Raw genomic sequence first — 23375 nt, forward strand, 5'->3', positions numbered from 1 at the left:
TTGTCTCAATGAAAATAAATTCATAAAGAAATAAAATACTGGTAATATCTGTTGGTGCGTTTGCCTGTTATTAATTTTTAGGGACAGTGCATTTTATATTTACCTAGTGCCGTGGATATTCCTTCTCTTTTACTTGACATTATTTGTGTTTTTATAAACATGTAACATAGTTTATGTAGCTTTTGTATAAAGGAATAGCAATATTTTCATTAATATGGAACTTGCGAAAGGGATTATTTTCTTTAAAAAGAACCCGTAAAATAGCAATGGTTTTTCCCTTATTGCGGTTTTAGCTGTTGGCGGGTAAAAACAAAATGGCGTCGTAGTGGACTGAATTTGTGATTACAGAGATCGATTTATGTTATTTCTCCTCAGAGGCTCAAAATTGGAGCGTGACAATGTCTAAAGTAGACATGAAGACTCCAGCGGGCCTTCTACACAGCCTGGTTTGTAGAATCACCGAGAAAAAAGAAGGTAAAATGGCGGGAACATGCTTGAATTCTGTCGTCTGTTGTGATGAAATTTCGAAGGGGAGGGGCTCTGTCAAATTATGAAAAATCGGTTTAGATTATTAAGATGATTATAGTTTGTTGCATGTGACATGAAAGATGACAAAGGTTAGATACTGACGGAATTGTCGTTTGTTTTGCAGATGACGTTTCGCCACAGTTTCAGTACGCTTTACGTGTGTTGGGAAGGTGAGATTTCAACTGTCATGTCACAAGTTGTTGTTGTATATATCAGTTATAATTAACAAAGTGAACGTTATATAGAATCTGAAAAAAACATAGAAGTATGGCAAGGTGCTCAAGAACATATTGTGAGAGTGTATTTGGCTCTAATGTCTTCATGCTACAACATATCAAGTTATTCAAAATGGTTTGTCAATGTGTGATATATGATTTGTAATGTTGCAGTGTATGTTGATAAATCTATATATAGGGTACACGTAAATCAATTGAGATCCTAGCAAAGTGTGCAAGCACTACATTTGCATATCTTATACTTATGACAACGAGTAGTTGTCTTTGTTATAAGTAGCAAATTATTTATGTGCACAAATACTTTGGATTACACATACAATGCAGTGTTGATATATTTAGATGTTCCAAAGCTCATCTACCTACAGACTTTGGCCATAACGTACTACATGTAACAACCACTGACATTTCCACCTTTCTTCCAGTCATTTCACCCCGTCAGTTGAAAGTGATGAATTCCAGCTTGCCGAGAGAATCAAAAGGAAATGTAAGATTCCAATGACTCACTTTCATGTATTGTTTATTGTTTTTTAGAAAGAGATTAATTAAGATCTGTAACAGTATCAAATCCTTGTAGTATGCGTCAATAAAGTGTGGTACATGTTGTGAATTAAGAATCTCCTAAACTATGTTCTCCTAATTAATCTGTCTCTTTCTGCAGTGGTGAAACAAAGAAGAGAGGGGGATGCAGCTAGATTTGCAGAACTCCATCGTAAACTTCAGAGCAACGTGAGAACTACTTAGTTCTAGATTTATTTTAAGATTTAGATAAAAATAGGAATCATAGCTATATGTTTTAACCATACAGTATATAAATGTAAGATCATGAGGTACAGGCAAACCTGTACTATTGAGCATGTCTTAAGGATGGAGGGAGAGAGTCATGTCCATCTGTGCAACTAGCACGCATGGATGATGATGACATAAAAACCACCAGTAGCTTGCCATTATTTTTTTCTGTGGACTTTTTGATGGTCCCCAAGATGATTTGTCCCATTGCCACAAGCAATTGTGTCTATAGTGACCACCTATTCACAAAGACAAGATTTCATTGGTTATTTGAGTGGTCTTCTTGGGCTGTTTAATGGTACTCTAGATCTGCAATCGAAAACGGATGTCTCATAGTATCATTCGCTTGCCACTGTTTTCAGCAAGGCAGAAAAGAGAGCAAGATTTCAATGTGAAGATGATAAACAAATAAAACATGTGCTTCACCCACAGAATGTAGTAAAGAACAGATGGGCCATCCTCTACCTACTGTATAACCTGAGCCATGGGCCAGACAGACCAGGAATCAAGGTATTGTCTTGCTCCTCTTGTATATTAACTTTACAGCTACATACTAGTACTTAACAGTGTCCCAAGGACACCTAGTGATTGTAGATGATACTACAGGTTCTGTATTTAGTGATAGTGACACAATGTCTTGGAAACATGGATTCAAAATGCTACCTTATAGTTATATCTCTTATGATGACTTATAGTAGTTATACATGGATATTTCACCAGAACATGTGATAGTAACAAACTAATAATGAAATACTGTGTTAAGAAACATGGATTCAAAATGCTAACTTACAATAGGTTACCGTAGATGCAATTAAGTTCGTGGAGATTTACTTTCGCAGTCTCATGGACTGCAGTCTTATACTATAATGGTAAAAAGTTCGCAGTGGTTTTAAGTTTGCGGTGAAGTGGTCACCGCGACAAATGCAAACATAAAACCACCGCAAACAATTCTGCATTTACAGTTTATCAGTGCCTGCCTCAGTAGACACTGACATGCCATGAAGTGTATGGATGTATATCAGTAATAGTAATACATGTACATTTGTATGTTTTACCAGATCACAGATTGCGATAGTAACGAACTGATGATAAAATACAGTGTTAGGAAACATATGCTAACTTACAATAATTTATGTCAGTGCCCACCTCAGTGGACACTGACAGTAACATGTCATTAAGTGTTTGAATGTAATAACAATACATGTACATTTGTATGTTTCACCAGATCACAGCGGGAGAGGCCTTGTTTGGCCAGGGACTCCCCACCGATGCCACCTCCACTCCCTTCCATCACGTGCCCGGGATGCCCGGACCTCTGCGTACGCCCATGCCGTCAGGAGGGGACACCACGGGCAGCAGCGGCATCAGTAGTATCCACACAGCAGACAGGAGCGACCCCACACCTACTCCGCAGTCCTTCCCAGCTAGGTATGTACTGTACTGTATGTAGTACTACAATAAGCTAGTTAATGGTGTGAAGTACACCCGTGCCGTTATGAGGAGACACCACAGGCATCAGTGGCATCAGTAGTATCCACACAGCAGACAGGAGCGACCCTACACTGACTCCTCAGTCCTTCCCAGCTAGGTATGTACTGTATGTAGATACAGCAGACAGGAGCGACCCTACACCTACTCCTCAGTCCTTCCAAGCTGTGCAGGTATTTCTGATGTCTACCTGCACCTAACCTGCACTGGTCCATGTACTGGGTTTTATACATAAATGTCCTATGTTGTTGATTGTTATTAGCTGCATTGACTGTTGGCACCTATCAGTAAGTATAAAAGAAAAAAAAAATAGCAATGAGCATGGTTCTCCAACAATTTTAGTATGATCCATACATCCTAAATTCAGAGTGGTGTCCTGTGCAGGTATGCAGAAAAAAAGGATTTCGAGCCCTGACTACTTCTGTACTTTGTTGCAGCTATGGTCCTACCCCTGGCATCACTCCTGCTCAGGCCGTTGCCCAGCGACAGGCGCTAGGCAACAGGCTGGCCCTGAGTCTGTCGTCACGGCAACCCCACCTGGGTAACGGGGACATGTCGGTGGCGACCGTACCATCTGGGAGGGGGACGGCCTCTCTGTCACTCAGGCCAGGAGCTGACAATAGTGAGTATCTGTAAATTTAGTTATTTATCTTCGGAAATGAAGTCAAACCCTATAACCCAGTATCTAGTGTTAGCTTTTAGACTAGAGTAGATACTTGCTGTATTGTTTTACAATGTTTGTACCCCTTTCATGTTGCCTGCAATTCGCCTACGGACAAGAATTTGCAATAAAACTTACTTTTTTTCAAGCGTTTGGTTGTAGTAATGCATTGGAAATGCATGTCAGCGTTGTTATGGTCATCTACTGTCAACTATTGTTGCAAGTATGATGGCTTGAAAATTCTTGATTGCTGTATTGAATGTTATTTAAGAGAAATTTTGCATCCTTATACCCACCACAGCTTCCTTTGAGCTGTCAGAAGCTGCCCTGTTGCGAGATGTCCTCTTTGTCTTCCAAGGAATCAACGGCAAAATTATCAAGATGTCTTCAACAGCAGACAGATTTTTGATCGATCCCAAGGTATGAGACACCTCAGTTTATAAAGCGCTTGTCATGCATTCAGGACCTTCCCATAGTATTGTCCAAACCACTCCACAATGAAGGTCAATCTAGCTGCCGACAGAAGGGCCTGGAAGAAACTTACACTTACAGTCGCCTGCGCTGCAGCCGATCGATGATGATGATGATGCTGGGAGTAGACTGGAATAGATCTATCCAATTCTAGCTGCAGTTCACTTTCTTAGTCGTTATGTTTGGCTATCGCAGACAACTTTCAAAGATTAGTAAGCAAGTTGAACCTCAAAGACCAAATCCAAAGTTCCAACACACATGACCTTGCTCACATCTAACTCACAAAGTTAGCCATGGTGTGGAAAAGCTCGAGAGCTGGCCTATGGGAGGCCAAGGTCAGCTATGTGTGGCAAGATGGGAAAGTTTGCATGGCCCAGGTGCAATGTTACGCATGCAAGAAAGTACAGAATTAGCAAGAAATTCACAATGAATAAAGCAAGGCATTCACCAAAAAAAATTTTATGTAGGTATGAGATCTGCAAATTCTTGTTTACTCTTTAATTTTTTTCAAACGTACATCGAGAAATGTTGGACAGTGTCAGCGTCACTGACAAAGGACACTGGATGGCTATCTGAAACATCTAACCGTTTCCAAAATCATAGCTTGAGTAATTGCTTTTCGGGTTTTTTTTTTTTTAAACTTCTTTATTTCCGTACCATGCATACAGGTTGGAGTTCCCCAGTCTTGGAGAGACCTCCTCGGGAAGCTGTCTGAGTTAGGCTGGCTCCACAACAAGATCCGCAAGTTTGTGGACAGTAAGATCTCGGACAGGGCCCTGGGTCTGGTGGGACAGAGCTTCTGTGCAGCCCTGCAGCATGAACTGACTGAGTACTACAGACTGGTGGCTGTTCTCGATGCACAGGTGTGGACTGAAACTTTTTTGCTGTAGCAACACCTCTGGGTTGGAGGCAACTATAACATTTTTAGTGCAATGCAAAACTTTCTTCCAACACAAAGAAAAAATTTCTTTTGTTATTTTCATAAGGCAGGGCTCGAAATACACTTTTCAGTCAACTTGCACCAGTGCAAGTTAAGCCAAAGGTAACTTGCACCAAAAGAAACTTACTTGCACAACCCAAAATAGTGAACTGTTAACCCTTTATTCTTCTTCTGAAAATTTGCAAATATATGGGGATACATAAAGACCACATGTTTGGATATTTGTTTTCCAAAGCGTATTTTATTTTGGATTTCAAATTGTACAACAAATGTGAATTTAGGCTTAATTTAAGACAATTCAATGTCTACAACTTGATAAGATCAATAGATTTCTTCTGGACTCTTCGAGTGACTTCCATCACTATTCATAACCATCGCTAGAACAACTCAATACAAACACATATAACTGGAAAATCCAGTTGATCATATCAAAGTCACTAAATTGTATGCAAAATGTATTTACTCATATGCAAATCAAGGTAAGACAACACCATAGGAATTATTAGCATTATAGAGATGGAATTGTCTTCAAATTTTGTTTACCTGGATGTCTAACCAAGTTTAGAAATAACAAATTTAGGCTATTTTTTTATTCAGTGTTGTTTTCTTTTACCTTTCAATGGCAGACAATATTCTTGGTGTGTGTAAGCTTTTTCTAAAGTCAGGTATTAGTGGATAAAAGTAACTTGCACTGGTGCAAGTTTGGTCCAAACTTACTTGCACCACACCAATTTTACATGCACAAACTTGCATATGCATGTGGTATTTCGAGCCCTGTAAGGTGTAGACCACATTCCTCCAAAGGAAAGCATGATGAGAAAAACTGAATGAAGCTCATTTTGCTAATTTTGTAATTGTAGAATGATATCTTACAGCTGAGATGTATTCTGCCACTTCCTTTAAGTTTTAAAATGTGCTAATGGTAACACTGGTGATAAGTGCATTGTTCACAACAACTTTTCCATTTTCATCAACAAATTTTAAGTTTTAAAGTACCACAGCTTTGCTAAGTGCATGTTGATGTAAAAAAAAAAGACCTTCTTGTGTATACTTACAACATCAACATTATTTCTGAATCTTTGATATTTGTTATCAGGTCCAACAAGACCAGGACCTAGGTGTGAGTGTTGGCAGTGGAGGAGGGCTGACCCTGCGTAGGCTGGTCGTGTGGTCCTACGAACCTCTGCAGAGACTCAAAACACTGGCCTGTCTTGTCGACTCCTGCAAAGGTAAGATCTTCTTTCCTTGTAAATTTTATTATCTAACTTATAACCTATTTGTCACTGTGTTTCCCAGGAAAGTCGGAAATCAACATGGCCCATATTTGTTTAAGTTAAAGTTGCCCGTGCATCTGTAACAGATGGTTACAGGTGGTGCCCATCTACATTTCTCTTGCCCTTGGGCCACACAATTGTGTGTAGTGATGGTAGTGATGTGTGTTTAACTCCCATACTCTTCCTCATTAGTACTGAGTGCTAAGCAGAGAAAGCAGCATGTACCATTTTTAAAGTCTTTGGTATGACACGGCTGGGGATTGAACTCACAACCTACCGAATAGAAGGCGAACATTCTATCCACTCGGCCATTGCATTAGTAGTAGTATAACAAATAAAATTTATCGCATTACAAGTTTGCTGATTGTTATTCCTGCAGGTAAGAAAGGAGGTGCTCTGGCGTCTGTGGTGCACTCCTACATGCAGACTCTCTGTGCTCGCCTGTGAAACACACACTTCTAATAGTCACTTACTTACTTGTGTACAAGTATCATGAAGAGCGTTGTTGTTCCTGTAGGTAAGAAAGGAGGTGCTCTGGCGTCTGTCTTGCACTCCTATATGCAGACAGGGGACCCGTCTCTGCGCTCTCTGGTGAAGCACACACTAATAGTCACTCACTTACTTGTCTACAAGTATCATGAAGAGCGTTGTTATTCTTGTAGGTAAGAAAGGAGGTGCGTTGGCATCTGTGGTTCACTCCATGCTGACAGGGGACCCGTCTCTGCGCTCTCTGGTGAAGCACACACTAATAGTCACTCACTTACTTGTCTACAAGTATCATGAAGAGCGTTGTTATTCTTGTAGGTAAGAAAGGAGGTGCGTTGGCATCTGTGGTTCACTCCATGCAGACAGGGGACCCGTCTCTGCGCTCTCTGGTGAAGCACACACTAATAGTCACTCACTTACTCGTCTACAAGTATCATGAAGAGCGTTGTTATTCTTGTAGGTAAGAAAGGAGGTGCGTTGGCATCTGTGGTGCACTCCTACATGCAGACAGGGGACCCGTCTCTGTGCTCGCTGGTTAAGTACAGTCTAATAGTCACTTACAAGTATCATGAAGAGCGTTGTCATTCCTGTAGTTAAGAAAGCATTGGCGTCTGGTGCACTCCTACATGCAGACAGGGGACCCATCTCTGCGCTCCCTGGTCAAACACACTAATAGTCACTTACTTGTTTACAAGTATCATGAAGAGCATTGTTATTCCTGCAGGTAAGAAAGGAGGTGCGTTGGCATCTGTGGTTCACTCCATGCAGACAGGGGACCCGTCTCTGCGCTCACTGGTAAAGTCAGAAGTCACTAACATGGCTATCCCAAATTTGCAGTATAACAAATGAAATTTCCTGCATTACAAGTTTGCTGATTGTTATTCCTGCAGGTAAGAAAGGAGGTGCGTTGGCCTCCGTGGTCCATTCCTACATGCAGACAGGAGACCCTTCTCTGCGCTCGTTGGTAAAGCACACGCTGAACGTGGTGTCACAGCCCATCTGGGAGATCATGGAACAGTGGATCTATGAGGGGGACCTGGAGGACAACTATCAGGAGGTTGGTTTGTCTGTTTTGTGATTTCATGAATTTTATGTAGATTTCATAAAAATTAAATTAATACAGACCTTGTGTTCTCTAAGTTGCTTATATCTTTTTCTTCCACCTCAAAATGTTTTTCTCCAGTCTTTAAAGACTTTTTTTAAATACTTTAAGAATTTTCTGCAACCTCAAAATTGTTTCTTTAAACTCAAGATTTGTGTTCATTCTTAAAAATTTTTCTCCATTCTCAAACCCTATTCTCACTCAATTTTTTTATTTCTGTGGGTTGAAGTTGTGCCCTTTCTAGGAAAAACTAATTAGCAGTTTAAATGCCATCTACATTGTAAATTTAGGATATAATCCTCCCACTCAAAAGTCTCAAGCAAACTTTTAGGGTTCATAAGCTTCAATCAAACCTAATGTTATAAGAGCATTATGATAAGTCATTGTGGATGGTCAACTGACCTGATTGTTTGCAGTATTTTGTTGCATCGGACCCGACTGTGAAAGAGGAACGACTGTGGCACGACAAGTATTCCCTGCGCAAGTCCATGATCCCTGCCTTTATCACCAGGGAACAGGCTGACAAGGTAAGGCTAGTCTAACATTTAACCTATGCTATCTACATATTTTAGCAGGCTGATTCAAGTTTTGGTTCTCGTGTGCAACCTACTCTTTCTGTCCTTGCTGTACATTTGATGTAGAGTAATGCCACTTCCGTTTCGATAATAAAAAGAACCTCTGTACACTAAAACTAATGTAGGGGCATGTTGTCTTCTCTATCATTTGTGAGATCGCATGGCAGCGTGACCTACAGGTCTCTGTTTTGAATCCTGCCATGTCACTGATCTTGTGTCCTTGCAAAGCACTTAACTTAAGGCAACTTAAAAACAAAAGCTCTTATGCATTGTGTTTTGCAGATCCTGCTGATCGGGAAGACCATTAACTTCATTCGCCAGGTGTGCCAGGACAGGTCCCCCTTAAAAACCAAGGCAGTGGTGAAGACTGGGGAGGCTGAGGAAGAAGGTAACATGACATTAATACATAGCTAGGATATGATAACTGCTTTCCAACAGATCTCTCCAGTGTCACTGACGAAAGACATCGGATGGTGTCTGAAACGTCTGACCATATCCAAAATTACATCCAGTTGCTTGAGTAACTGCTTTTGGCATATCTTATTACCTTGATGTCTACGGTTTAAACTTCTTGTAAGGTAAGGTACCATGATAGCTTTGCAAACATGCATGAAGTTTTTATATCAACTGATAGGAGGTGCTCATAAACTGAAAGGAGGTGCTCATAATCCTCAAGAAATCGCACGCCCTATTCTGATAATTATTTTCCGTAGGATGAAAAGAGAACCTCCTTGATATGATGGTGCCAAACATTTAGCTAGAAGAGCCATGCCATGTTGAAAAAATCTATTTCGTAAATTTAGATTGTCATCTTTTAGTCTATGTAGCCTTTTCATTTGACATCATCTGCACCATGTTGGATTACAGCATACGTCTGTAAAACTGATAAATATGCTGTAGCTTGATCCAATTACCCACCAACATGGTATATGAGGGATTCAACGTATAATCACTATGACCTCAATGAATAGTAAGATTTAACCCTAGTTTTCAACATGAAGGTATACTGAGACTTACCCAAAATTTCTGTTCTAGGTGACCTGTTTACGAGGGATGTAGACGGCAGTCTGCAGCAGGTGATTGACACGGCATATCGAGAGACCAGTCGGATCCTACTGGACATCCTGCACACCAAGTACAAGTTCATGGACCATCTCAAGGTGAATTACAGATAATGCTTTTTTTTCACTTATAAATCTTGTAGGGTAGTCCCTACAGTTTTCAAAAACTGATTTGCAACAAATCAATCAACATAAACTTAACAATAATCATATGACATTAAAGCTATGTGCCACCCTTTGTTTTTCGCTCTCATTTTCTCTGTAAAAACTCTTTTTGTTTTGTTTGTCTGTTTATGTTTTTCTACATATTGGTGTTAGACATAACTTAAGCTCTGAATTCATTGTGATGGCATTTGCTATGTGGTGTACCTTTGAAGTCTGTGAAATGCAAACTCCGCTGTCCATGGCTGTAACTGGCCCCTCCCCACGCCGGCAGATGTTGGGTGGGCTGCTATAAGCGAGATTTAATCAGGCTAGGGTCTTTGGAAGCTCAAAGTCGATTTTGTGCCTCCTGGCTGCTGTGCTTGGTACTGTAGCAGAACATCTAATTTTGCATCTTTTATTAGCTTCGCCAAGAAGCTTATGTTTTTGCCGACTTGGGTCTGTATGTAGGTCAACAGGATATAACTCGAGAAATTGTGGATGGAACTTTTTTATTTTTTGCAGGTGTGTAGCGGTTGTTTAAAGGCATGCCTAGTTCGAAAATGGGTTACCTGGCGTTTTCCTATGGTACATTAGCGAGCTTGGTATTTTTTTTGGTGTTTTTTCGGGAGGCATAAGTCAAAATGTAGCTGGGCGATTTCCACGATATTTGGCAGGTCTGTAGCGGCTGTGGAAAGGATTGCCATGTGCGAGAATGGTTTAGCTACCTTTTACCTATGGTGCTGTAGCTGGTTTTGTATGTTTTTTTGTATGTAAGTGCGTTTGTCTGTATGCAAGATAACTCGAGAGTATGGGGAAAAGAGCACAAAGTACTTTTTTAACTTAGAAAAAAGAAGGTACCAGGAGAAGGTCATTTCTTCATTAACTCTGGAAGATGGAACTATGACTACTGATCCCAATAGGATTCTAATGGAAGAAGCTAGCTATTACAAAAAGCTTTATACTTCAAACAATTGTAACCCTGAGAAAAATGAATTTAAATTCTTCTTTAAAAACCCAGAGATAAAGAAGCTAAATGACCATGAAAAAGATAAATGTGAGGGAGAGATCAAAGAAACCGAACTGAAAAAAGCCCTACAATCATTAGCTAAAAATAAAAATAAAGCTCCCGGTTGTGACGGCATTACAGTGGAGTTCTATGTAAAATTTTGGGATATGTTAAAGAAATACTTTGTAGACGCCATTGACCATGCATATAAAACAAATCTCTTACCTTCTTCTTTAAGAAGGGGAATAATAAGATTACTTCCCAAGAAAGGTTTAGATGGGACCACGCTAGATGATTGGCGCCCTATAAGCCTACTCAACGTGGACTACAAAATTCTTAGTAAGGCATTGACATTGCGGTTAGAACCATTACTTCCTCATATTATACACGAAGATCAAACAGGTTTCATCAAAGGCCGGTACATTGGGGAAAACATCAGACGTATTTGGGACAGTATAGAAGAGTGTGAAGAAAACAATAAACCAGGATTGCTAATGTTCCTAGACTTTAAAAAAGCTTTCGATAGTATTGAAATAGCCTTCATTATTAAAGCACTTAAGACAGTAAATATTGGAGACGACTTTATTAGATGGATTACGTTATTATACAATGATATACAAAGTTGCGTTATAAATAATGGCTATACCTCAACATGGTTCACAGTGCAGAGGGGAGTAAGACAGGGAGACCCTTTGTCCCCTACCTTATTTATCATTGGGATAGAAATGCTAGCTGCAACAGTCAGGGCTGATACGAACATTAGAGGTATTGAAATACACAATACAACACATAAACTATCAATGTACGCTGACGATATAACGTCATTGCTCGCAGATACAAAATCTGCACAAAATCTGTTAGGCACATTAAATGTATTTAAAAGATGTAGCGGCCTCGAATTAAATAAAAAAAAAACGGAGGCCCTTTGGGTAGGAAATAATAGTAATAGAGAGGATCATCCGTTACCAGTTAAGTGGCCTGAGTGCCCCATCAAGGCTCTTGGTGCTCACTTCGGATCCGACCGAGATAAGTGTTACAAAGAAGACTTTGAAAACAATTATACGAAAATGGTGAAGGCTTGTAATATATGGAAACAGAGAAACCTAACTTTAATAGGACGGATTTTGATTGTAAAGACTATTGGTATCTCAAAGTTAATATACATATGCTCAATCTTGCACGCTCCTCCCCATTTCTTAAAACAAGTAAATGACTATATTTTCAGATACATATGGCGAGAGAAACCACCAAAAGTAAAAATGAAAACTTTGATTGGCGAGAAATGCCAGGGCGGATTGAAAATGATGGATTTTACTTTAATGAATAAAGCCTTAAAGGCGATGTGGGTAAAAAGAATCGTAACAGATACTCGTAAGGAAAAAGAATACTTGTTTAAAAAATGGGGAGGTTTCCTCATACTCCAGTGTAATTACTCTACAAAATTGTTAGACACTTCTCACCTGTCAATGTTTTATAAAGATGTTCTAACTGCATGGGAGGAAGTAACTAATTACGAACCAGAGACACACAGACAAATTTGTTCACAGGTATTATGGAATAATAGATTTATTATAGTAGAGAATGCTACATTATGTTACAAACTCTGGATTGAGGCCGGCATTATTTATCTGAATGACTTGCTGTATGACGATGGAACATTTATTACTAATGAAGATTTACACAATCTGTATGGTTTGGATATGGACTCGTATCAAATATTGAAATACAACTGCCTTAAAGTAGCCATACCACGGAAATGGAAAAGTATTACAAGAAATAAAAGAAAATGTGATCGTTGCGAAATCATCATGTATACTGAATTCATACATCCTCATACAGCAACGTGTAAACAAATATATAAAATTTTAGTAAATAAGAAATTTGTACCCCCAAGTAGAGAGATCAATATTGTTAATGACATCGGTGAAGATAATGTTAAAAAAGCTTATAGTGTTATATTCACAACTACCAAAGAAACTAAACTGCAATACTTTCAATATAAGATTGTACACCATTTCTTGCCGACTAACAGTTGGTTAAGTAAGGTAAACCTGGTAGAGAAAGACAGTTGTAACAATTGCGATGAAAAGCATACCATAGAACATTTGTTTATTCATTGTAGATATACTATAGAATTTTGGCAACAATTTAGATATTGGTGGAAAAGCGTGACAAAGCAAGATATACGTTTAAGCAAGAATATGATAATATATTGTGTAATAGAACCAGCATACCTTGAGTTTTGTATAATGATAGCTAAATATAGCCTATACATCTGCTTTGTTAAGGACATCAAACCCAGTATCCGACATTTCCTTTTACAACTAAAATTCCGAACATACAACATGTAAGATGAAAGGTCCTTCTCTGTCTGTATCCATCCAAGTTGTGGCACTTGTCCTTTGTATGTCTTTGTAATGTTTATTGAAATAATAAAAAAAAAAAAATAAAAAAAAAAAAAAAAAAAAAAAGATAACTCGAGATGTTCTTGATGGATGTTAATGATATTTGGTTGATAGGTAGGGGACACAGAAAGGAAGGTCAAGTTCGATAATGGGCCTCCTGGCAAATTGTTTTGGTACTGCAAGTGAGCATCAAAGTTTGCGCCTAAATTTTCCAGAAGTGCCAGGTTCGTGATTTTTTACTGGTGGATAGCTGTTGGTACTAGGAGTCAATGGTCTAATTTTGGGCCCCCTAGCAGCTTGTTTGGAATTGCAGTGGATGTTATATTTCGTAACTTTTTAGATGGATAACTCCTGAGGGGATTGATGGATATTTTTTGTTTTTGGTAGGTAGGTACTTTGGATGATTATCAACATAATGAGATGCAAATTATATAAATCACTCTGTATTTAATATAATTACTTAGGGAAACTTCTATAACGGTTGAAAAATACTTGTGACGGAGTCACCTGAAAGGACTTGAATCGACCCATAGATGTCTAAAAATAGAGAAGAAGTAGGTCAAAGGAGCCAGTGGAAGCAGAGGCTCCCTGATAAACAGACGTTGTCTTGGAAGCATGAAATTCTGATTGACCAGGGATGTTACTAGGTCATCCGTGTACTATTCCGCCAGGATGGAGTCTGGTAGAGACTACTGGCTGACAAATGCCTATAAATGGTCATGGTTCATGTTAGCAAAATACAAAGCCTGACCGTGTCCAACACGTATCTATAAAATTAAATAGCTTGCTGAATTGATGTCAATACGACGGCACACAGCAAAGGATTCATAGCAGTTGAAATATAACATATCTATATACAAGTGTTGCTTATATCTATATACAGATCAACAATAAAAGCAACACTATATCATGGGAACGGTAAAAATGTAGTAGAGGGAACTTGACGAATATCACTTGATATAAAGATGTAGAGCTAATATCTACGAGACACTTCAGGTGTATTTTCTTATGATGGACTGCAAGGAAACTTGGTGTTCCATGTGCCAGTAACACTACATGGGTCTAAACAAACGAATAAGTACTATGTAAAGTCAGTAATATAACATAATTGAACAATGACGGCTTGTAACACATAGTACTTACATCTGTGAACTAGGTTAAAACAACAAGTGACCAAGTGCTGGGACAAGACAAACCCAACATGTTGAAGAACAGCACTTAGGTCAAAAGGGTCACCGTCAATTATCCACGCATTCCTCAACTCTTAACAGAGATGGATGTCATGTTGTGAGGGAAAGGTCGGCTAGAAAGAACTGACATCATTGCGAGAAATACAAATCGCCAAAGGTGACAGGCGACTGTCATCGGACAGTCGCAGAAATCATAACCTTGGACTCTGTAAAATACCTCTGACTTAACTCGCGACTGCAAAACTTTACTTTCTATTTTCATGAGATTGAAACAAACGTTCACCAAGGCGGGGGTCGTAGCAATCCTTACATATGGCCCTTAGATGACCCTTGGTGAGTTAAAAAGTTCCGTAAATTGGAAGGAACAACAGTGGCCGGGGTTTGGTGAGTGACGAATGCAATTATCGGCGTGACTTCCTGTGGTTTCCAGGTTTCCAAGACCTACCCACAGGCCTTTAGCCAGGCATGCGTCAACGCGTCATCTGGACGCCCTTTTCTTAGAATAACAAGAAATTTGATGCCCCTGGACGCCCTATTCTGGGGAGAAAATCCACTGACAAGCATGAAATTCTGATTAACCAGGGATGCAACCAGGTCATCTGTGGTCACAGTCTTCTACTATGATATCTGTAACAGTACATTGTGTATTTTTGCCTCTTGGGATACCTTAGAATGCACTTTTTAAACTTAAAATCATCAAAAACTCTGCACCATGGAAGGTCGATGCCCCCAGACCCCTCCTACAATAGTCACTTACCGCGACTCACCAGTAAGTTTGGACTCCCTATTATAAAATCCTAGCTAAAAGCCTGCCTACCCACATTCCAAATATCACTTCAATCCATTCAGCCGGTCTTCAATTTGCTGGTTTCTACATACATACATACATACATACATACATACATACATACAAACGCTACCCAAAACATAACCAGCTCTCTGAAAGTAATTATGACAACACAAAATAGAACAGTAACCTCATACCTGTACAAATTGTTCTGATTATGCAAAGACATTCATTCACATCGCCAAAACATTTGCTGCATTATGTACACCGACAGAATAGACTAATCTACTCACAATGTTCATAATCCAACCAACCACTACATGATGTGACTAGATAACATATGGACTTATACACATTAATCATTCAAAAAGAACTATCTTCCATAGAAATTGTTTATTTGGCGAAGATATGTGTTCGAGGAACTCTAGTCTTGCAATTGGTTTCATTCATTGTACATCTTTCACTATAATATTACACTAATGAGATGTCAGTCTGTTAAAACCAACTGCATGTACGGAGGCCAGCCATCAGTGTTCTCCATTGGCTCTAACTGATCTTTGTTCTGTAGGCTATGAGGCGGTACCTTCTACTGGGACAGGGGGACTTCATCAGACATCTCATGGACCTGCTGGAGTGAGTAAAAAACACTTTGTCTAAGAACTAACATACTGAGGTTTTTACAGAGGGTGTCTTGATTTTCTTGAATTTTCTTTACCAAAGAAGATCTTTCTCTCCAAAAGAAAACAAAAAAAGGGGGAAAAAAATATTGTTTGATCTTGCCATTGTCTGGGTCAAACCAAGAAGGGTCATAGGGGATGTTTGAACTACAGCTGGTATCATCAAGAAAATCCACATAGTTTATGTCAAGAATATACTCAATACACACATATCTAGTGTACAATTTATTACCTAAAGATATGTGACCAAACACAAATGTCTAGGTGCACTTGTGCACCCACAGTCAAAAATTATGTTCACAGCTCTAATTTTGGGTGCAGAAAAGTGCATGGGCACTCAATATTTTGAGTAAGTCAAGTTTAAAAAGTTCTTCTTGCACCAAATGGTGCATTGGCCAGTGCCCATCTCCATTTCTATAGCCCTGGGCCACACAGTGTTGTGAAGTGTTTTGAGCCCTGCTGAGAAATTGTTGCCCCCTCCCCCACAGGCCAGACCTAAACAAGCCGGCCAGCACTCTGTACCTGCACAACCTGACGGGTATCCTGGAGACCGCTATCAGGGCCACGAATGCACAGTTTGACGACCCGGACATCCTCAAGAGAATAGATGTACGACTTCTGGAGGTAGGCAGCACTTTTTACTTTTTTAAAGATCGGATTCTCCTGTCGATTTTTCGACAGATGAGGAGGCAAACAGGCACTTGCTGGTGGGTTTGGTAACCTGTTTGCCTGACCTGCACATGACTTTTTATGGTGAAGGAGGGGTGTGCAATTCCTTCTCCACCCTCTCGTCTACTGGTGCACTATGTCTCACAGGGACAAGAACTCTTTTAATGATGGTATAACATATATAGCACATAAAAATAGATCATATGCTTATATTTTAGTCATCTGATACTGTTCCTCAGAATATTTTAGGTAAGAATTGAAGAAACATGAAAATATATGTATGTATATAATGTTTTGCCAATGAATCCCTGCCTGTCTTGCTTGCAGGTTTCCCCAGGGGACTGTGGCTGGGACGTCTTCAGTCTGGATTACCATGTGGATGGGCCCATCAGTACGGTGAGCTATTCCAATATTTATAGACAGAATCCACATATTCATAGACATTTGTCGTCTGTACCTGAGAATTTTCTGGCTGAAGTATGCAAGGTTTGTAGCCTGCATCACAAGGCTGTCTTTAGCCTTTAGGACCTGTTTCTTTTTCCCTGGAGGAAAATTTGTTTGCTGGGATGGGCAAAATGCTAAAAATGTCAGTTAAAAAAATCTGAACTTTGTGCAATGAAAATAACAGATGTAACAACAATATAGCAACATGGTCTTGGGCTACCAAATAATAAGTATGATGGAAAAGAAATTAGATAATGATGAAAATCTATTTCTATCCCCAAATCTACCATTAAAGGAACCATCAAGATCCATTTACAATCTATTCAGTTTTTGTTTTCATTCCAGTATAGAATATTGACATACATCCCTTGTAGGTTTTCACGCCAGAGACCAAGATCCAGTACTTGCGAGTCTTCAACTTCCTCTGGCGAGCCAAACGTATGGAGTACACCCTGACTGAGATCTGGAAGGACCAGATGACCATCAACAAGCTGCTGCTCAAAACTGTGCCAGGTTCTGCTCTATTTCATACTACATTTTCATGGATACTGAACAGAGTTTACGTAAGGAGAGAGAAGTAGTATACTATGAATAGCGTGCCAAGCGTATGGAATGTACACTGACTGAAATCTGGAAGGACCAGAAGACTAAACAAGCTGCTGCTCAAAACTGTGCAAGGTTCTGCTCTGTCTTATTTTATGCTGCATTTTAATCATTCCGGGATACTGAGCAGAGTGCAAGAAGGAGAGAGAAGTGGTGTACGTTAGAAGCCAGATAATTGCACAATCTACAGATACCTGCACACTTGTTAATTGCACGGAATCCCCAAGTCCGGTAGTGGTGCGGTTCAGCTGAATGACTTCGCTTTGTTGCACAATCCGGATAAATGTACAAAATTTACTGGCAAATGGGGAGTGGAATTAACCGGCTTCTACTGTGATATGTTTGAAGAGAATGTTTTGAAACTTGTTTGTCTGTAATCTTCTTGGATTCTTCAATATTTTATAACTGCATGACCTTGTGACTGTGTGTGTTTTAGTTGTTTTTTTTACAAAGCACAGCATCATTTAAAACATGAAATTAAGGTTGAAAACAAGTTAGATAAATTACTTACAGGGAAATTGTTTATTACAGAATTAGCGACCCTCCTCCACCGTTGCCACACCCTTTTGTCAGAGATGGTGCACTTCATTAACCAGATGCAATACTACATCACTTTTGAGGTACGTCTGGCTTTTGATAAAAAATTAAGATTATGCCGTTGTACCTATGTTTTTAAAGATGCTTATATTGCAAACTCGTATTCTTAAGGTGAATTTAACTTCGTTGCAATCCTCCTCAGAAAGACTGACCTTTTTTGGTCACATGACTTTGTGAACAGGTGGCTCTAAAAGTGGGTCAAAGTGACTTGATGTTTGTACACCCGGACTAGGGCCGGGTATCGTTACAGCATTCCGGTACAAAACCGTTTTTTCTTTTTGGACCGGTCCAGAAAAAAGGACTTGAGAAAATTAGGTGGACCGGATGTTGGACCGATTAGAAAATTAACAGATTATTTTATCAGGCATTCACATGTTTTGGCGCTTGCAGGTGGAAGAAAATAACAGGAGTGAAGTAGAGTAGAGTTTATAGTAATTTCTACCAGGTTTTACAGCCAATCGTACAGGTGCAGTTAGCGTTGAAGGATTTTAAAACGCCAGTGTACGTCTAATACTCCACCAAACAGATCTCTTTGTATAATACTCCACCAAACAGATCTCTTTGTAGTGAAATGGACCATTGGTATGAATCATATTGCATCAGGTCCAGGTTCAGGTCCGGACCTGGACCTGATCCTTTGGACCTGAACCGGACCTGGACCTGAATTTTTTTTGTACTGGTACCCAGCCCTAACCCTGACTGATTGCTTCTTTGTTTCAATTCTTGTAACTGCTCCCTTTTGTAGGTTCTGGATTGTTTCTATGTTTCAATTCTTGTAATGTGATATGGAAAGTTCTATAAACAGATAAACAAATAAACTGCTACCTTTTTTAGGTTCTGGAGTGTTCGTGGGATGAGCTGTGGAAGAAGGTGAAGGAGTCCCCTGACCTTGACCACGTGATCGCCTCTCATCAAGTATTCCTGGAAGACATCATAAAACACTGCTTACTGGATGATGAATCTAGGGTAGGGAATTCTTTTTCTATTTGCTTTTGGACAGACAAGGACAATGTGACACTTCACCCAAGTTAGTAACTTATGTTAACAGTGCCACATACACAGTACAGAGTACAGACAGAAGGTAAGGGTAGTCTTTTCTTTTACCTCCCTGACCGAAGTCAGGTACCAATTTTTTCACCTGGGTGAAGTGAGGAAGGTCGTGTTAAGTGCCTTGTGAGGACCATTTTCGACCTGATCATCAGACAAGAAATGTGTGTGATGCTACAAATACTCCACTTGAATTGCAATTATTATAAAATATTTGACAACTTGCTTTTTTCTTGAAGGAACTTCTCACCCAGCTGAGGACCATTTTCGACCTGATCATCAAGTTCCAGTCTGCAGAGAACACCATGTACAAGAAAGCAGAGGAGGAGATGAACCTCAGGCTCAGGTTTCTCCGCAGGATCCAGGAGAACACAGAAAAGGTCAGAAGGCAGGGATCAAGTTTAAAGTTGAAATGTCAGAATGTAGGGGTCAATAGAACACAATGTACAAGAAAGCGGAGGAGGAGATGAACCTAAGGTTTCTCCGCAGGATCCAGGAGAACACTGAAAAGGTCAGAGGGCAGGGGTCAAGACTCAAGTTAGTATAGAGGTCAGAGAGCAGGGGTCATGTTAGTAAATAGGTCAGAGTGTAGGGGTCAATAGACTGATACTGACTTTCCATCACAATTAGGAATTCATCTAACAGTAGCATTGCAGCTAGCAGTTTGACCAACAAGAGAGTGCCTGCATATCCATCAACACTTCGCTTTTATCCCAAGGGCTATAGATACAGAGATACACAAATATAGCACCATTATGCTGTATGTGGTATGGGAAGGACTTAAACTTTAACCTTTTTTCATCTTCATTGATGAATCATTTCCTCTCTTTTGTTTGTCTCCAGGGTAAGTGGGGCGTGACTGAGCTAGATGAGGAAGAGGAGAGGACCAGAATGGAGGAGTTTCGTGACAAGTTCCTCTCCAAGACGACTTCACAGCTGAGGGTGATTTCACAGTCCTACCAGGTGAGAGGAGACACTATTTTGTGTAGTGGTTGTATATTGTGTGATTATCCACCTGTGCAGCACATTGAGAGCATGCAGTTTTTGCCTGCAATTTCTTGGTGAATGCTAAGTCCATTTATGATTGCAAAAACAATAGCTTTTTTCATAAAACAAAGAATACAACTGTTATACTATTGCTGTAGATGAAGAATAGCCTTTGTTTGTTTAGCACAGCGAGTAAACCGCTTTTGGCCCTATGACACCAATTTTGTGCAGTAAGTGTAAAACCAGACTCTACAGTTTGATTCACACACACTAGGATTATTGATAAGTGTGGTGAAATCATTGGTGTACCTAGCAAAAGTTTGGTAGTATTTTCTCCTGAGTCAAATGAGAAAATAGGTGTTAAGTACCTTTCCTAAGGGCACAGGATTGGGGCCTACCAGGCATTCGAACCCAGAACCGTCAGATTTTGAGTCAAGAACCTAGCCTTGCCACCTAACCTGACTTCATGTATCAAATTGAATGTTGATATCCTCTTTGTCTTCCATGTGATAGAACGGTTCACTATGAATTCTGAAATACACTTCATATGTAAACTGTCTTAACAATTTTTAATTCAAACAATGTGAATGGAAACCTTATACAGTAGAAGCCAGTTAATTTTACAATGTAGAACTGCACACTTCAGTTGATTTTGCGGAATCCCAAACCGGTGCGGTCCAGCCAGATAACTTTGCATTGTTGCACCATCTGAATAATTGAACGAAATAACTTGGCAAATAGGGTGTTCAATTAAACGGCTTCTACTGTCGTAAAAATAAGAATACCCTGATACAGAGAGAAGCATTTGCTTCAATCGACTTGTCTATAACAAATTAAGATTTAGAGCTTGAAGGTTTGAAATTAACTGTCTCATCAAGCTTTCAGTGTGTACACAAAGTTAGGTTACGCTTGAAGCACAAATGTGACCAGCATTTAATGTGCAAGGCAAGTGCAAGAGCTTTATTTCCACATACATTGTATAGAAACAGTTCTGGTTTAAGTTTTTATGCATGCCAACAATGTTTACTGGTACAAAAGATTTCTATTGTATGTACATGTATGCATTCAATTAGTAGAAGTGGCTTAGTGTTGCCGTCCTCAATGACTCTCCTGAGAAAATACATGCAGGTATTTCCTCCCCAAGTGATACACAATTGTACCAGTATTCTCCCAGGAGCAATTTCTTGGTGAATGCTAAGTCCATTTATGATTGCAAAAACAATAGCTTTTTTCATAAAACAAAGAATACAACTGTTATACTATTGCTGTAGATGAAGAATAGTCTTTGTTTGTTTGTTTAGCACCGCGAGTAAACCGCTTTTGGCCCTATCACACTAATTTTGTGCAGTAACAGTATAAGACCATACTAGGATGGAACCCTACTCTTATTGATAAGTACATGTATGGTGAAATCTTTGGTGTACCTAGCAAAAGTTTGGTAGTATTTTCTCCTGAGTCAAATGAGAAAATAGGTGTTAAGTACCTTTCCTAAGGGCACAAGATTACTGTGTTAAGTAAATTCTATCTTAAATGTTTTGGCAATGACACTTCATTTTATCCCAATACTCTTTTAATTTGTCGGTCTGAAATGCCTTTTAAGAACTATGTTATTGCCTCGATTTTAACCACTTTGATGTTAACGGTTTGTAATGACAAGTCGCAATTCAGCCGTGTGGCTGCAATGTCATTGTCAATTTGTTGAATTTCGAAATAAACCAGTCATAAAAAAATAAAGATTGGGGCCTACCAGGCATTCGAACCCAGAACCGTCAGATTTTGAGTCAAGAACCTAACCACAAGACTGCCTTGCCACCTAACCTGACTTCATGTATCAAATTGAATGTTTATATTTCTATCCCTGCAGGACATGGTACAGAACTTCCTACTGATGCTGAACGAGCATTCCGACCCGAGTCTTCGCTTTCTCAGCTTCCGTCTCGACTTCAACGGACACTACCACCAGCGCGAACCCAAACTCAACCGCTCCCTCAGCGTCAGTTACGCCAGAACTCGGCAACGGTCGGGAAAAGAATTCTAACTTCCTCTCAAGGATAAACTCTTTGTCTTCCATGAGATAGAACTGTTTCCTATGAATTCTGAAATGTCTTGTAAACTGTCTTACAAATTTTAAAGTCAAATATGTGAATGGAAACTTTATACAGTAGAAGACAGTTAATTGCACTAAACCCCAAACCGGTGCGGCCCAGCTGCAGCTGGATAACTTTGCATTATTGCACTATCCGGATAATTGCATGAAATACGTGTCAAATGGGGTGTGCAGTTAAACGGCTTCTACTGTAGTAAAAATAAGAATACCCTGACACAGAGAAGCATTTGCTTCAATTGACTTGTCTATAACAAATTAAGATTTAGAGCTTGAAGGTTTGAAATTAACTGTCTCATCAGGCTGTCAGTATGTACGCAAAGTTAGCTTGAAGCGCAAATGTGACCTGCATTTGATGTGCAAGGCAAGTACAAGAGCTTTATTTCCACATACATTGTATAGAAACAGTTCTGGTTTAAGTTTTTATGCACGGCAACAATGTTTACTGGTACAAAAGATTTCTATTGTATCTACATGTATGCATTCAATTAGTAGAAGTGGCTTAGCGTTGCCGTCCTCAATGACTCTCCTGAGAGAAAATACATGCAGGTATTTCCTCCCCAAGTGATACACAATTGTACCAGTATTCTCACAGGAGCTGTGAGATAATGTTGCCTACTTTTCCCCTTTGGTTTGTAAGCTTAACAAAACATGAATGCTGTATATTATTGTCTGAAATCCCCTGAGTGAAAAGTTACAGGGATGTGTTACACTGATATGAAATCAGACATGCACGAATGGGTAACATCCTGCCCCAAGGATATGTATTTATTGTTCATGTCTGAGTGCACATGAATAAATGATAAAGGTATACTGTGTGTTTCTCTATTAGAAGTGGAGTCCTTTGTGATTTATTGTTATTCCTATACTCCCAGAGTTGTCCTTTTTGTGTGGAGACAAAAATGAGTTATGACGGTATGTCAGTGTGAGTATCGTTTTCACGGCACTTCCTTTATTTGTCGACGACCCTTGTGGCTTCGCCGTACGTTGATTCTTTTGATCAGAAAAACTGTGTAAAGATATTGACATCCCACATGGACTTGAGTGACAGCTTTATGTTTTCTTTGTTGCATAACAGAACAGGAAATGTCATGTTTAAGTGGGATG

At 39.5% G+C, this 23375-nt stretch overlaps 1 protein-coding gene across 1 annotated transcript; it reads left to right on the plus strand.

Annotated features, from left to right (window-relative positions):
- The first annotated feature begins 271 nt into the window (after window positions 1–271).
- On the plus strand, window positions 272–23099 carry LOC118427422 (gamma-tubulin complex component 3-like). The gene is made up of 23 exons (XM_035837222.1): window positions 272–474; window positions 653–698; window positions 1187–1248; window positions 1423–1490; window positions 1983–2060; window positions 2776–2978; window positions 3476–3660; window positions 4001–4119; window positions 4839–5033; window positions 6207–6339; window positions 7761–7927; window positions 8389–8499; window positions 8830–8935; window positions 9583–9707; window positions 15709–15773; window positions 16306–16441; window positions 16814–16882; window positions 17305–17443; window positions 18065–18153; window positions 18965–19096; window positions 19417–19557; window positions 20021–20140; window positions 22029–23099. Exons 1-23 carry the CDS (start codon window positions 399–401, stop codon window positions 22200–22202), a joined length of 2739 nt encoding a protein of 912 aa, XP_035693115.1. The 5' UTR covers window positions 272–398; the 3' UTR covers window positions 22203–23099.
- The last annotated feature ends 276 nt before the right edge of the window (window positions 23100–23375 follow it).

This window comes from Branchiostoma floridae, chromosome 12 (genome assembly GCF_000003815.2).
Source record: "Branchiostoma floridae strain S238N-H82 chromosome 12, Bfl_VNyyK, whole genome shotgun sequence".
Classification (NCBI taxonomy): Eukaryota; Metazoa; Chordata; class Leptocardii; order Amphioxiformes; family Branchiostomatidae; genus Branchiostoma; species Branchiostoma floridae.

What these genes read in the sequence shown, in the direction of transcription:
- LOC118427422 (XM_035837222.1), top strand. Translation starts at nt 399, where the DNA reads ATGTCTAAAGTAGACATGAAGACTCCAGCGGGCCTTCTACACAGCCTG. An exon ending in CCAGGGAACAGGCTGACAAG is followed by an intron (nt 8,500 to 8,829) that starts GTAAGGCTAGTC and finishes TGTGTTTTGCAG; the next exon opens with ATCCTGCTGATCGGGAAGAC. An exon ending in TACTGGATGATGAATCTAGG is followed by an intron (nt 19,097 to 19,416) that starts GTAGGGAATTCT and finishes TTTTTCTTGAAG; the next exon opens with GAACTTCTCACCCAGCTGAG.